The sequence below is a fragment of the Colobus angolensis genome, unplaced genomic scaffold (genome assembly GCF_000951035.1).
Source record: "Colobus angolensis palliatus isolate OR3802 unplaced genomic scaffold, Cang.pa_1.0 Scaffold211, whole genome shotgun sequence".
Taxonomy (NCBI): domain Eukaryota; kingdom Metazoa; phylum Chordata; class Mammalia; order Primates; family Cercopithecidae; genus Colobus; species Colobus angolensis.
Window position 1 is genome coordinate 3,700,652 of NW_012115278.1, and position 14,976 is coordinate 3,715,627.

The 14,976-nt window shown below is 42.2% G+C and overlaps 1 protein-coding gene across 3 annotated transcripts in view; it reads right to left on the bottom strand.

The window, feature by feature from the left end:
• The window catches only part of OCA2 (oculocutaneous albinism II), a 355,302-nt gene that overhangs the window by 222,080 nt on the left and 118,246 nt on the right, over positions 1–14,976 (bottom strand). For all 3 annotated transcript variants that reach the window (XM_011942880.1, XM_011942878.1, XM_011942879.1), the window contains one exon: positions 12,277–12,415. In XM_011942880.1, coding sequence (XP_011798270.1) covers positions 12,277–12,415 — 139 coding nt within the window. The remainder of the gene's footprint in view (positions 1–12,276; positions 12,416–14,976) is intronic.

Sequence of the window (14,976 nt, forward strand, 5' to 3'; positions counted from 1 at the left end):
GATGGGAAAACGTAAAGAACGTCCCAGCATGCACAGTAAGGCAGGGAAAGCCTGAAGAACTCCCCAGCAAGCATGGCATGGTTGGAAAACGTGAAAAATGCCCCAGCACGCACGGCATGGTGGGAAAACATAATTATAATGTCCCAGCACGCACAATATGGCAGGAAAGCAAGCCTGAAGAACGCCCCAGCATGCCCAGCATGGTGAGAAAACGGAAAGAACGTCCCAGCATGCAAGGCATGATGGGAAAACGTGAAGCATGCCCCAGCACACACAGCATTGTGAGAAAGCATGAAGAACACCCCAGCACACACGGTATGGTGGGAAAACGGGAAGAATGTCCCAGCAAGCCCAGCGCACGGTACGGTGGGAAAAGTATAAAAAGCATCCAAGTGCACAACGTGGGGCATGAAGGGAAACCTGTCTTCTTAGAAAGATGCCACTCAGAAGCATAGGGGCACGCTTCCCTCAAGAGACTTTTCAGGCATTATTTTAAAGATAGTTGAATAGTTTTGTTCACCATGGTGAGTCTCTGTAAAACCGGCATAGAGGAGCAAATGTAACCAGCAAAGTAAAACTTTATCCCATCAGCTTGTTAGGAGCTGAAAGTGCAGTGGGTTTGTGCACGTGGATGCTACAGCCAGGCCAATTCATGCCTACCCAAGGGAGGCTTGTGGCTGGGGAATAAGTGGTTGTCCATGTGGTGGATCCTGGAAGTCCTCCCTACCTACCCAAACTGTGCTGGAAATTCCACCAACAGAGAGTTATCCCAAGAGACCTGGGAGACCTGAGCCTGATGCAGCAATGGTAGGTGGCAAGAACTTTCCTCACAACTTCCCGTCGTTTCTGCATACTACTCAGAAAATGTGGACAAGTTTTCAGATGTGACTTCTTTACTGTTCCAAACTCTAGTACTGATTTATTATTCCTCCGAACTACGTAAGTATTCAATTTTTTGTTAATTTTTCTTTTCATTAGCTTTAGGGGTACAAGTAGTTTTCGGTTACATGGATAAATTGTATACTAGTGAAGTCTGGGATTTTAGTGCACCCATCACCGGAGTAGTGGACATTGTACATAATATGTAGTTTTTCATCCATCACCCCCTCCCAACCTCCCCTCTTCCTAGTCTCCAATGTTATCGTTACCAGTGTATGCCTTTGCATACCCACAACTTAGCTCCCACTTGTAAGTGAGAACGTGTGGTATTTGCTTTTCCATTTCTGAGTTACTTCGCTTAGAATAATGGCCTCCAGTTCCATCCAAGTTGCTGCAAAAGACATTATTTCAGTCTTTTTTATGGCTGAACAGTATTCTATGGTGTGTGGGGTGGTGTGTACACACGCATATATATATATACATCTCAAATTTTCTTTATCCACTTATCTATTGATGGGCATTTAGGTTGAGTCCATGTATCTGCAGTTGTGAACTGTGCTGTGATAAACCTAAGTGTGCCGGTGTCTTTTTGATATAATGACTTCTTTTCCTTTGGGTAGATGCCCAGTGGCTGGATTGCTGGATTGAATGGTAGATACACTTTTAGTTCATTGAGAAATCTCCACAGTATTTTCCATAGGGGTCATATTAATTTACATTCAAACCAGCAGTGTATAAGCCTTCCCTTTTTACCACATCTGTGCCAACATCTATTGTTTTTTGACTTTTTAATAATGGCCATAATGGCCATTCTGACTGTAGTAAGATGATATCTCATTCTTCCAATTTTTATTTCCCTGATGATTAGTGATGTTCAGCATTTTTGCATGTTTCTTGGCCAGCTGCATATCTTCTTCTGAAAAATATCTACTCATGTCATTTGCCTACTTTTTATTGGGATTATTTGGGGTTTTTTCTTGCTAATTTGTTTGAGTTTCTTGTAGATTCTGGATATTAGTCCTTTGTCAGATTCATAGTTTGCAAATATTTTCTCCCATTCTGTAGGTTCTCTTTACTTTGATGGTTATTTCCTTCCTGTTTTTGTTTGTTTTTTGAGACAGAGTCTCTCTTCGTCACCCAAGCTGGAGTGCAGTGGTGTGATCTCGGCTCACTGCAACCTCTGCCTCCCTGGTTCAAGTGATTCTCCTGCCTCAGCCTCCCGAGTAGCCGGGATTACAGGCATGCACCACCACGCCCAGCTAATTTTTTTTACTTTTAGTAGAGATGGGATTTCACCATGTTGGCCAGGCTGGTCTCTAACTCCTGACCTCAAGTGATCCTCCCACCTTGGCCTCCCAAAGTGCTAGGATTACAGGTGTGAGCCACCTTGCCCAGCCTGATTAGCTTTTCAGTTTAATTAGATGCCATTTATTTTTGTTTCTGCAGCATTTGTTTTTGGCATCTGCGTCCTAAATTCTTTGCCTAGGTCAATGTCCAGAGGAGTTTTTCATATGTTTTCTTCTAGAATTTTTATGGTTTCAAGTCTTAAAGTCTTTAATCCATCTTGAGTTATTTTGTATATCATGAGTTATGGGGATCCAGTTTCATTTTTCTACATGTGGCTAGCCAGTTTTCCCAGCATCATTTATTGAATAGAGTGTCCTTTACCCAGTTTATGTTTTTGCATACTTTGTTGAAGATCAGTTGGTTGTAAGTATTTGGCTTTAAGTCTGCGTTCTCAATTCTGTTCCATTGCTCTATGTGTCTACTTTTAGACCAGTACCATGCTGTTTTGGTTACTATAGCCTTTTAGTATAATTTGAAGTTGAGTAATGTGATGCCTCTAGATTTGTTATTTTTGTTTAGGATTGCTTTGGCTATTTAGGCTCTTTTTTGGTTCCATATGAATTTCAAGATTGGTTTTTCTAATTCCGTGGAAAATGATATTGGTATTTTGATAGGAATTGCATTGAATCTGTAAGTTACTTTGGGCAATATGGTCATTTTTGTGATACTGATTCTTCCAATCCATGAGCACGTTTCCACTTGTTTGTGTCATCTATGATTTCTTTCAGCAGTATTTTGTAGTTCTCCTTTTAGACATCTTTCAACTCCTTGGTTAAGTATATCCCTAGGTATTTTATTTTTTGGTAGCTACTGTGAAAGGGATTGAGTTCTTGATTTGATTCTTGGCTTGGTCACTGTTGGTGTATAGCAGTGCTACTGATTTGTGTACATTGATTTTGTAACCTGAGACTTTACTGAATTCATTTATCAAATCTAGGAGTCTTGGAGGAGTCTCGAGTTTTCTAGGTATACGATCGTATCAGTGGCAAACAGACATAGTTTGACTTCCTCTTCTCCAATTTGGGTAGTCTTTATTTCTTTATCTTGCCTGATTACTGTAGGACTTCCTCTTCATGAATAATTTTAAAATTAATTTCAAACCTAAGTTTTATTTCACAATCTGTTTTCTTCCTATTTGAGTTCCTTGATGAAAAACTAAACAATGCAAAATAAATATGCACATCACGTGATGCAAATATATGGCTGTGCTGTCACTATTGATAACGAGGCTTTATAAATTTATCTCTGCTGAAGACACTGTCCCTGAAACTATGAGTGCATCTGTGTCTCCATACAGAGAAGTATTTCCTTATCTCCAAACTACTGTGAAATAAATTAAAATCAAGGCCAGGCACGGTGGCTCACGCCTGTAATCTCAGCACTTTGGGAGGCTGAGGCAGATGGATCACCTGAGGTCAGGAGTTCAAGACCAGCTTGGGCAACACAGTGAAACCCTGTCTCTACTAAAAATATAAAAATTAGCCAGGTGTGGTGGTATGCACCTGTAATCCCAGCTACTCAGGAAGCTAAGGCAGCAGAATCACTTGAATCCAGGAGGCGGAGGTTGCAGTTAGCCAAGATCACGCCACTGCACTCTAGCCTGGGCAACAGAGCGAGACTCCATTACAGTTTAATTCCCAAATTCAGGGAAAGTCATTATGTAGAAGACAAGGAATACCATCTTCAGTAAAACAAGGACAGTCCTAAGGCCATCTCCCCAGAGAATGTCACTTTGGCAGAAAATTGTATGACAAGCCTGGGTTGAGCCTCAGCAAGACCATAGAGGGTACTCACTTCCAGGGCCCTCTGAGTATTTCTGCAAAACCTCACCTTTCTCTCCTACCATCATATTTAAAATCTGGATATCTTAAAACAGCTTGTCAGCATGCCATGGAGGATTGCAGCAATGGTCTGACAGACTGTTCTTTGCCCTCAGTTTTCTACATGGCTTGGTAGAAACACAGCCAGTGTCTGTCTTGGGTCACTTCGTATTGTTTAGTTCAGAATATTTCAATCTAGGACTGCAAAGGCAGGCTTAAAATGAAGCAGAGTTAATTCAGGTTTTGTGTAAGAAATACACCATGCCTAGGATTTTACATTAACACTAATGTGATGCTAGTCAGGAGAGTTAAACTGTTGCCGCATTCATTAAATGTTGTCATAAAAAGAAGAGAAAAACAGCCAAGTTGACAGCCAAGTTCTACAAAAAGTCTAATGAAGTACAGTAGCCACATCTTCACTTGAACTATTTTTCTACCTATTCTACTACAACTTAGGTTTTCCACTAGAAATTAAGGTTTTAGGTTTTACACTTACATCTATGATCCAGTTTGAGTTAGTTTGTGGATATAGTGGGAGGTGTGGACTGAAGTTCATTTTTCCTACATGTGAATATCCATTTGCTCCAGGATAATTTGTGGAAAACACTATCTCGTCTCTGCTGACTTGGCTTTGCACCTTGGTCAAAAATCAGTAGTTCACTTATGTGTGGGTCTGTATCTACACTCCCTACTTTATTCCATTTATCTACCTGTCTGTCTTGATGCCAAAACCACTGTGCTGGTTACGGAGACTTGATAATACGTCTCGGTGTCAGGATTTACTAGCCCTTTCAGTTTGTTTTTGTTTTCTTTTTTTGTCATTCTGGATACTTTGAATTTCTATATCAATTTTAGAATCAGCTTGTCAGTTTCTACCCAAAGAAAAAACCTGCTATGGTTTTGATGGGGATTGCTTGAATTGATAGATCAATTTGGAAATAATTGATAGCTTAACAATATTAAGTTTTCTAGCCCATAAACAAGGTGTACCTCTTAATTTATTTAGATCTTCTTTAATTACTCTGCAGTTTTGTAGTTTTCAGTATATAGACCTTGCATCTGTTTGGTCATATGCAATACCAAATACAGCATATGTTTTGTGCTCCTGTAAATAAAATTTTAATTTTCAGTTATTTATTGCTAAATATGGAAAGCCATTAATTTTTGTATATGGACTCTGTATCCTGCAACCTTGTCAAATTTATTTATTATTTGTAGGAGCTCTTTTGTGGATTGCATCAAATCTTCTACATGAACGATTGTGTCTTCTGCAAATAAAGACTTTTAATTCTTCCTTACCAATATTGATGATTTGTATTTCTTTTCTTGCATTATCGCATGAGCTACAGCCTCCAATAAAATGTTGAATAAAAATAGTGAGAACAGACATCCTTGTCTTGTTTCTAATCTTAGAGGGAAATCATTCAGTTATTCTCAGTGAAGTGTGATGCTAGCTACAGATTCTCAGATATTCTTTACTGGGTTGATGAATTTCTCTTTTATCCCTAGTTTCTTGAGAGATTTTATCAGTAATAGATACCGGATTTTGCCAAATGTTTTTTCTGCATTTATTGAGATGATCACATGGTTTTTTCATTTAGTTTGTTAGCATAGTAAATTACATTGATTAATATTTCAAATATCATAAGAATCTTCCATTCCTGGATAAATTCTACTTGACTAAGATGTATTACCTATGTATATATTGTTAAACTGGATTTACTAATTTTTAAAATATTAAATCTATGTTCACAAGAAATATTTATCTATCATTGCCTTTTCTCATACTGGTTTTGTCTAGTTTACATATCAGGGCCTCACAGATTAATTGGGAAATATTCTGTCCTCTTCAATTTACTGTAAAGCTTTGTATAGAATTGGTATTATGACATTATTTTTTCCTTAACTATTTGGGAGAATTCAACAAAGAAGCTATCTTAGGCTGAGTTGTTTGTTTATGTTTGTTTTGTTCTTTGTGGGAAGGTTTTTAACTACATATTTGATTATTTCTATAGCTACAGGGCAACTCAGGTTACCTACTTCTTCTTGAGTGAAGTTTTAAAGAGTGTGTCTTTCCAAAAAAAATATTTATTTCATCTAAGCTGTCAGATCGTTTACATAGAGTTGTCCATGACCTTCTCTAAGAATAGTGTGATGTCTGTATGCTCTGCTGTAACATAACAACTCTCATTCTTGATATTAGTAACTTCACTTCTGTCTCATTTTCCTCATCAGCTTGGCGAGATGTTTGTCAATATTACTGATCTTGTCAAAGAACCAGCTTTTGCCTTCATTGATGTTCCCTAGTCTGTATATATTTTTTTCTTCTGCTTACTTTTAGTTTAATTTCTTTTTCTGATTCCATAGGATAAAGCTGAGGTTATGGATTTGAGACACAGCTTTTCAAATACAGGTGTTTAGTGTTATACATTTCCTTCTAAATACTGCTTTCGAGTGGGGACCAGCACACACGGAGCCGGAACACAGCCATATCCATTCGTTCATGTGTTGTCTATGGTTACTTTCATGCTATATAGTGGTGCGGCTGAGTAATCGCAATGGAGACCATACAGCCTGCATGCCTGTAAAATTAACTATATATAGCCTTCTAAGAAGGCTGCTTTTATAGACTGCTGCTATAGAAGAATCCTACAAATTTTGACATGTTCTGTTTTCACTATAATTCAACACAAAACTGCTCGGGACTGAATTGTGTTTCCCCGAAAGTACTGTGGCCGAAGCCCTACCCCGCCCCCTCAATGGGGTGGTATTAGGAGATGGAGTCTTTTGGAGGTGAGAAGGCTTAGATGAGGTCATGAGGGTAGAGCCCTCATGCTGGGATTAATGCCTGTATAATCAGAGACAGAGATGTCGGAGAGCTTCATCTCTGCCTCTTCTCCCCGCCTCCCTGCCACATGAGGACACAGTGAGACAGCGGCCATCTGCAAGCCTGGAAGAAAGCCCTCACCAGGGAATGAAATCCACTGGATCTTGAACTTTCTAGCCTCCAGTCTGTGAGAATAAATTGCTGCTATTTAAGCTGCCCAGTCTATGGTATTTGGCTTATGGCATTCCAAGTGGATGAGTATAAAAATACTTTCTAATTTCAATCTCACTTTCCTCTTTGACCCTTGGATTACTGAAATGTGTGTTAGTTTCCAGATAATTGAGAATTTTCCAAATATCCTTGTTATTAATTTCTAATTTAATTCAACTGTGGTCAGAGGAAATATTTTATATTACTTGAATCTTTTTAAATTTATTGAGATTTGTCTTATTGCCTAGAATCTATTTCGGTTGTTTTATGTGCACCTGGAAAAAAAATATACATTCTTCTGATATTGAGTGGAGTTTTCTATAAATGTCAACTAGATCATGTTAGTTAACAATGATGAAGTTTTCTATATCCTTGTAGATTTTCTCTCTACTTATTCTTTCAATTACTGTGAGAATTGTACTGAACTCTCCAACTATAATTAAGGATTTACCTATTCCTCCTTGCAGTACTATCACATTTCACATATTTTGAAGGTCTGTCATTGGTTGTATAAATGGAATTTTTATTTATACACTATATGAATTTACCCCTTTATTATGATGAAACATTCTTTAATCCTAGAAATATTCTTCGCTCTGCAGTCTACTTTGTCAGATATTAATATAGCCACTTTGTTCTGATGAGTCTTTTGCCATTCCTTTACTTTTAACTTATTTGTGTCGATAGATAGATAGATAGACAGACAGACAGACAGACATTTTTTTCTGAGGTGGAGTTTCACTCATCACCCAGGCTGGAGTACAATGGGGTGATCTTGTCTCACTGCAACCTCCATCTCCTGGGTTCAAGTGATTCTCCTGCCTCAACCTCCTGAGTAGCTGAGATTCTAGGTGCCCGCCACCATGCCCAGCTAATATTTTGTATTTTTAGTAGAGGCGGGGTTTCACCATATTAGCCAGGCTGGTCTTGAACTCTTGAGCTCAGGTGATCCACCAGCCTCGGCCTCCCAAAGTGCTGGGATTACAGGCGTGAGCCATCGCGCCTGGCCTTGTGTCTTTATATTTTAAATGTGTGTCTTGTAAGCAGCATAATGCAGATGTTCCCTGACTTAATTTGGTTCAATTTACAATTTTTCAATTTCACAATGGTGCAAAACCATCTCAACTTTGATGTAATGTACAATATTCAATAAGTTACATGAGCTATCCAGCACTTTATTATAAAGTAGACTTTGCATGAGATTTTGCCCAACGGTATGCTAATGTAAGGGTTCTGAGCACATTTAAGGTGGGCTTAGGCGAAGCCATGATGTTCAGGAGCTTAGGTATATTAAACATATTTTGGCTTATGATATTTTTAACTTACAATAAGTTTATCTGGGTGTAATCCCAAAGTCAGCTGAGGAGCATCTCTAGTTGGATGGGGCTTGTTTGTTTGATCTGACAATCCCTGCTGTTTAATTGGGATATTTAAACTATTTATATGTTATGTAATTATTAAATATAGTTAGGTTTAACTCTTGCAATTTGTTTTATATTTGTTCCATCATTTCTTTGCTTCCTTTTGCCTTTTTTCTACATTCCATCCCATTAAATAAATACTATTTATGATTCCACTTATATTCTTTGTTGGCATTAGCTGTTACTTTTTGTTTTTCCTTTTAGTGGTTGCTTTAGAGTTTAACTTTTAACTTTTTTTTTTTTTTAACTTTCACAGACTACCTTCAAATTATATTATACTAGTTTACATATACTATAAAATATCTTACATTAATATACTTTTTTTTTTTTTTTTAAGAAGCAGTCTCACTCTTTTGCCCAGGCTGGAGTACAGTGGCGCAATCTTGGCTCACTGCAACCTCCGCCTCCTGAGTTCAAGGAATTCTCCTGCCTCAGCCTCCCAAGTAGGTGGGACTACAGGCACGTGCCACCACGCCCAGCTAGTTTTTTTTGTATTTCTAGTAGAGATGGGGTTTCACCGTGTTAGCCAGTATGGTCTCGATCTCCTGACCTCGTGATCCACCCGCCTCAGCCTCCCAAAGTGCTGGGATTACAGGCGTGAGCCACCATACCTGACACATTAATATACTTTAATTTCTCCCCTTCCAGGCTTTATTTTATTGTTGTCATCAATTCTACTTACATGTTACATTATTATTTTCTTTAAACAATTATCTCAAAGTGGTTTGAGTAATGTTTTAAATTATGTGAATTTACCCACGTAGTTACCCTTTTCAGTATTCTTCATGACTTTGTGAAGATCCATGTTTCCATTTGGTGTCACTTTCCTTCTGCCTTACAGACTTCCTTTAGTATGTCTTACCTTGTGGGTCTGCTGCTGATGAATTCTTTTTAGCTTTTCTATATGAGAAAAAGTCTGGTTTTGTACATAAGAAAAAGAGATTTTCACTGGGTGTAGTATTCTGAGATCACAGGTGTTTTCTTTCAGTATTTAAAGGTGTTGCTCTGTTGCCTTCACACATGCATTATCTCTAAAGAGAAATATATTGTCATCTTTATCTTTGTTTCCTTGCCTGTAACATGTCTTTTTCTTTGGAAACTTAAGAGTTTCTCTTCATCATTGCTTTCAAATAATTTTATTATGATGTGCCTTACTGTAGTATTCTTCATGTTTCTTGTGCTCTGGCTTCGTGGAACTTCTTGATTCTGTCGGTTTACACCATTCATGAAATTTGGAATTTAGGACCATTTTTCAGGTGTCTTTTTCCATTCCCCTCTCTCCTCCAGAGATGAGAACTGCATATATGTTAGGCCACTTGAAGTTTTCCCATCGCTCACTAATGCTTTTCAGTCCTTGTTATTATCTTTTTACTCCGTTTCATTTTGAATCTATGTCTTCAAGTTCATTAATCTTTCCTTATGTAATATCTACCATGCCACTAATCCCAACAAGTGTATTTCTATCTCAGACACTGTCATGCTCATGTCTAGATGTTTAATGTGGGACTTTTTTAGTATCTTTCATGTTGCTACTTGATGAATATCTGTAACACCACTGTAGTAACAGTTTTAATGTCCTAGTCCGCTGATGCTAACACGTTGTCTGTTCTACGTTAGTTTCAAATGGTTCATACCACGCCTGTCATAGGTTACATTTTCTTGCTTCTTTACATGCCTGATAATCATTGATTGGTTGCCAGACATTGCAAATTTTACCCTGTGTGTTGTCCAATATTTTTGTATCACTCTAAATATTCTTGAGGTTTGTTCTGGGATGCAGTTGAAATATTTAGAAACAGTTTGGTCCTCTGGGGTCTTAGTTTCAAGATTTCTTAGGTGGAAGCAGAGCAGTGTTCACTTTGTAGTTAATTACCCCCCACGACTGAGGCAAGACCCTGGTGAGTACTCTACCCGTGCTCCGTGAATTAAGAGGTTCCGCCGGGAGGCGGAGCTTGCAGTGAGCAGAGATCGCGCCACTGCACTCCAGCCTGGCGACAGAGGGGGGCTCTGTCTCAAAAAAAAATAAATAAATAAAATAAAAATTAAAAAATTAAGAGGTTCCAGACTGCCTGGCAGAAGAGACATCACCACTATTCCTGTCGTGTGCGTCAAGCACTCGTCCCTCTCACCTTTCTGGGTTGTTCTCCCCGGGTCTCGTGTCCTGTCCTCGCACGAATGCGCTGATCTGAACACTCTGCTGAACACTCCAAAGGGACTCTCTGAGGATCTCTGCGGTTCAGCTGCGTCCCCTCCGGACTCTCGCTGCCCTGGTCTCCCCAGACTTTCAGCTTCATCCTCTCAACTCAGGGTGTCTCATGGCTCAGCCGGGGTCGTCCCTCCCTGCGCCGCGCTCTGGAAGCTTCTCTGGAGGTGGGGAGCTGGAGCGGTCACAGGGCTCACCGCATCTGTTTCCCGTCTCACAGGGATCACTGTCGCTTTGTGCCTGGTGTCCAGTGACTTCGTTACCACTGTTCCATGCGTTTTGTCTGGTTTGGGTTTATTTTTGTTTGTTCTGTTTGACTTTCCCAGGCAAGAGAGTAAATCCAGGCCCTGTTACTCCATGTTGGCCAGAAGCGGAAGCTGTGCTGTCTTTTGTATTCATCTGTATCCACAAACAAACGCTCTAGGATGCTATTTGCACCAAAATATTAAAAGAGTTTACCTCTGGTTTGTGGAATTATGAATTTTTATTGTGTGTGCTTGTCTGTGAGACTTCTGTTTTCTACCAAAAAATGTATTACTTTTTTATGGAATGCAAATAATACAATTTTTTTCTAAAAACAGTTCTATTCCATTAGCCTGGATAGCAGGTGCCCCTAGGATAAACCGCAGACTCTGTTACCACCTGATACACTCCAGGGTGGCATGATCATGGCTGCACCCCTCAGCTCACAGGGCAAAGCTGGTGAAGTGTTGCCAAGCAGTTTCCCAGAGCAGCCAGGGAATGCGGAGCCATACCCAGAACCTCCAGAGCGCGCTGCTTCCATGAGGCAGCCACTAACACCCTGGAGCCACAGGTTCTCAAAGGTTTAAATATTTTAATGGAACACAGTGTTCAAATACAAACACACTGACACCCTTCAGGCACACACAGACACACACACACACATCATCCACAAGAAATAACACCAATGTGGAAGCATTTCCACTGATACCTCAGAGAAGGGAGACTGAGAAAATTCTAATGGTCAAAGCAAAGAGTAGAGAATAAAAATTAATGATATAGTTCCATTTTCACCTTGAAGGTATGTAAAATACCTTGCACTTTCTAACACTTTGTCTTTATTACAGTATATAAAGAAACTATACCCTAATATTTATAGGGGGCTTTCAAAGAATTTATTTCTAAAGACATTCATTTCTGACCCTTAAAAAATAAATTTTAAGTCCTTTATCAGTAAATTAATCCACCGCAGTGAAGAAGGGAATCCCATATCTCCAGTGAGAGGGGACAGCTCATTTTGTTTTTAATGTAAGTTGGAAGAAACCTCAGTTCCTATTAATAAAATTAATATAACATACTCTGACTATATCATGCTCTCCAGTCATTTCGTTAAGAACTGATCAGAATGAGTATGAAGTCAATTCAAGCCAGTTAACTCTAGGACTGAAGGACCAGTCACGTAACATCCCGCTCTTGAGATGCCCAGTAGCACTTACTATGAAGAGGTGGCGCGATGATCTTCATTTCTAACAAAGGCGTCCACGTGGGGGAGAGCGCTAAGTGGAAGTGTGCGTTTGCTGGAAGCAACCCTAGCATGCTGGTACGTACCATCTTCCTCAGCTCTTGGTTGGAAACAATAATGACATTCGGAGGGTCCCCGATGGCAGTGGCAGCTCCTCCAATGTTTGTGAAGATCACTTCTGCAATCAGGACTTGTCTTGGATCGAGGTTGAGCACCTCACACAACCTGTCACAAATGGAGGAAAATGAAAGTAGTCCCACTGTGCACATTGTGAAAGGCTCACGTACAACCCAGAGATTTTTAAGGCACTTGTTCGTATGAGCGAGGTGCGCGCGCGCGCGCACACACACACACACACACACACACACACCCCGGTGGGGAGGGCAGTGCTGGGGGGAATGAACAATGCAACAACCCCTGCAGGCCACAGCCCACTCCAAGAGCTACAGTCCTTCCCAGAATGAGCCTCCAGCCACCAAATCCTCAGTGTGGTCAGGTACCCTTTCCCCAGCGCTCCCAGCTGGTGCTGTGGGGGTCGGCGTGGGGGCGGAGCGGACGGCTCACACAGGGCCTGCTGACTCAGCCCCTTCCCACCTCCCGCTTCCTGGACACCAAGGCCCTAGGCTCTCTTCTCGTCCCCTCCCCTCCCTTTGTTTCATTCATCTATGCATTTTCTATTTATTTACTTTTTACTGCTATCATACATACTAGATATACACATACATACGTACATTTTCAGGGTACGTATGATAATGTAATAATTCACATAATCAAACCAGGTAACGGGATACCCATCCCCTTAAATATCAATCTGTTCTTTACCCTGGGAGCAGTCCAGGTATTCTCTTCTAGCTGTGTTGGAGTACAACCGATTCGTGTCAACTGTATTCACCCCACAGACCTGTCAGCCCACTCTCTACAGCTGTGGAGCTCCACTGCGGCCTCACGAGATTTGTGCTGGAATCTGGGAGTCCTATGGCTTGGCCGGTGCAGACCAGTGCCTGGGAGTGGGCCCGGGCAGTGGCGCTTTATAGCTTCACTCTAGCTCCAGGGGCCCAGCATGCACACAGCTGGCAAACACTGCCCTAAAGAAAGTGCAGACGGCACATCACAGCGTCCCCCACACCTGCTCATCCCTACAGCCCACTCCCACACAGGAGCCGGCCTTGGGTCTCACTCAGAGGCCACCCACCACCTCCCGGCCATCAGCTCAGAGTGAGGCCGGCCACACAGCCTCCCCTCTGCTGGCATGAGGAGCATAGGCCCATGGAGCCATGTGGGAGCTGAGGAGGGAGCGTGCCCGGGGACTGAAGCAGGAGTGGCTCCACCGATGAGACTCTGACCCGAGGCAGCAGCGGCACAGTGCTGAGGAAGCTCCCAGGATCTGCTTCTAGCAAGAAAATGTGTGTGCAGCAGTCAACAGTGCCAGACCAGGCAGGGCGGTGCACCCATCTCAATGGGACTAGCTGTTAACTATAAGGACCAAAGCCACTTAGTCCAGACAAAGGGGAAGAATGTGGCCAGCACTTACAAAGCCATAAAGAATATGGTCAGATAAATAGGGAATCTTAGAACACCAGCACCAGAATCTTGAAAGATGTAAATTTTTGACTGATAAATGGAATCACTGCTCTAACAACATGACAAAAGCAGTTCCGAGTAGTGAGGATATGAACAAATTGTGGCAAGGCGGAGATACCTCTCAGCTGCCCGGGCTATACAGGGATGCTGGGAACAAAGTGCCCAGTGCACCCCAGCCCTGGAACCCTGCTCTCACCAGGCTGCCATGGGGGAGTGTGAGGATATGCGGAGGTCTTCAAGCCAGGGCAGTAGCAGAGTCATGCTGGTTAGAGGGGGCAGATGGGCCTGGCTCTTGTCCCCCGACACGTCCAGAAGGCACAGTTTGGTGCCGTCACTAGTGCATGTGACAGTGTACAACAACCTTCAAACACGTTCACGCTCTCCCTCATTGACTCTCCACGCTGGGCACTGAGAGGGGCGGTACCACACCCTGCGAGGAGGCTGAGAGCCCGGGGACCCTCCCACGCCACACAGGGCGTGACAGTGTAGCCCAGCTTGCAGGAGCCTGGGTACGAACCTGAGTCTCCACACGGAGGCAGCAGATGGCCTGGGGATGCTGCATCTACCTCCACAGCGGCGCTGGCCACTGCGTGCTCCTCCCCACCCCACTCCTCCTCTAAGAGCCACCACTGTTCAAACACGAGAGGCATCCCCCAGATCAACCCGGAGCCCTGGAAGCAGCCCCACGGGGCCTTGGAACTTGCTGTGTGTCCCATGCCTTGTGTCCAGGCAGGCCCTGTGTCTCGCAGAGCCCTCAGAATGCCAGCTCAGGTTAATCTCTCTGCCATTATGACCCAGATCAGTGCAACTGAAGTGACTTGTTCAAGACACCCTATTACCAAGCAGGACCGGAGGGTGACTCCCTGAGGGGCCCCTCTCTCGCCTTCTCGCCCTCTGTGTCCTCAGGGCCAGCCCCAAGGCTGACATGCTGGGGAGTCATATTTAAAATAGAGCATACATATGGAAACACACAGGTCCATGCCTTCAGAAGGGGCCCACACTTGGACCGGGAACCACAGCTCACGCTTCAGAAGATTCTGGGCAACCAGGCCTATGGCCCCCAATAAATGATGGATTATTAAAGTGGACGGAATTAAAAGAAACAGAATTTAGGCCGGGTGCGGTGGCTCAAGCCTGCAATCTCAGCACTTTGGGAGGCCGAGACGGGCGGATCACAAGGTCAGGAGATCGAGACCATCCTGGCT